Genomic DNA, 741 nt, shown 5'->3' on the forward strand with positions numbered 1-741 from the left:
GCATTGCTTCTAAGGTGTTGGTGAGATGGGGAACATTCTGGGTGGTTTATAGACTACTGCGCATATCTATCAGTGTGTCGCCATAATAAGCAGGAATTAATGCGAGGCCCATAATAAACACTGGACATGTTTTACATGTTAACAATGAGCGCAGCTTGTGGCCACGTTGCTCAAGAGGAAGGCCATCTGTCGCAGGAACACGTGCCATATGGGACCCATAGCACACAGCCCATAACAGCCATCACATAATGGGCTATTCATCACACAGCGCGCTATACCGTTGGCTTCATTGTCGTGGAAGTTTATAAAAAGCAGATTAACGTACTGCTGTACGAGCGTTTTTTTTTGGCCCTTTGTCAATCCTTTGCTGGATTCAAGGCTTTCCCATGCCACGTCAGTCATGGGTTTGTTTGGCCATGCTTCGCCACACTGCTCACTGCAGCTTGCTGAAGTGGGGGCCCATGGTCGTTGAGGAACATTGGGCAGGTACAGGAATCAAACTCGGGCTGCGGTGTTCAGAGTGCAGTGCGATAACCACTGCACCGTCGTTTCCCCACCAAACTATGCTATATGGATTTACAAGTGACAAATGTTTGGCTTAGCTGTGTGGAACAATTGGCTTATACCATTGTGACACTTAATGGGTATGTTTTCATGCCGAATTGACCTTGTTATTTCCTGTAAAGGAAATGACTTGCAAACTGTAATCTGAACACACAGAGATGGACATCGTATGATAAT

The 741-nt window shown here is 46.2% G+C and overlaps 1 protein-coding gene across 1 annotated transcript in view; it reads right to left on the minus strand.

Moving 5' to 3' along the window:
* Nucleotides 1–398: 398 nt before the first annotated feature.
* LOC133354418 (general vesicular transport factor p115-like) overlaps nt 399–741 on the minus strand; it is a 15,216-nt gene continuing 14,873 nt past the window's right edge. Inside the window, 1 exon segment of the mRNA XM_061571240.1 lies at nt 399–446. Coding sequence (XP_061427224.1) covers nt 399–446 — 48 coding nt within the window.

This window comes from Lethenteron reissneri, chromosome 47 (assembly GCF_015708825.2).
Source record: "Lethenteron reissneri isolate LAM-NWPU_2019-01 chromosome 47, ASM1570882v1, whole genome shotgun sequence".
Classification (NCBI taxonomy): domain Eukaryota; kingdom Metazoa; phylum Chordata; class Hyperoartia; order Petromyzontiformes; family Petromyzontidae; genus Lethenteron; species Lethenteron reissneri.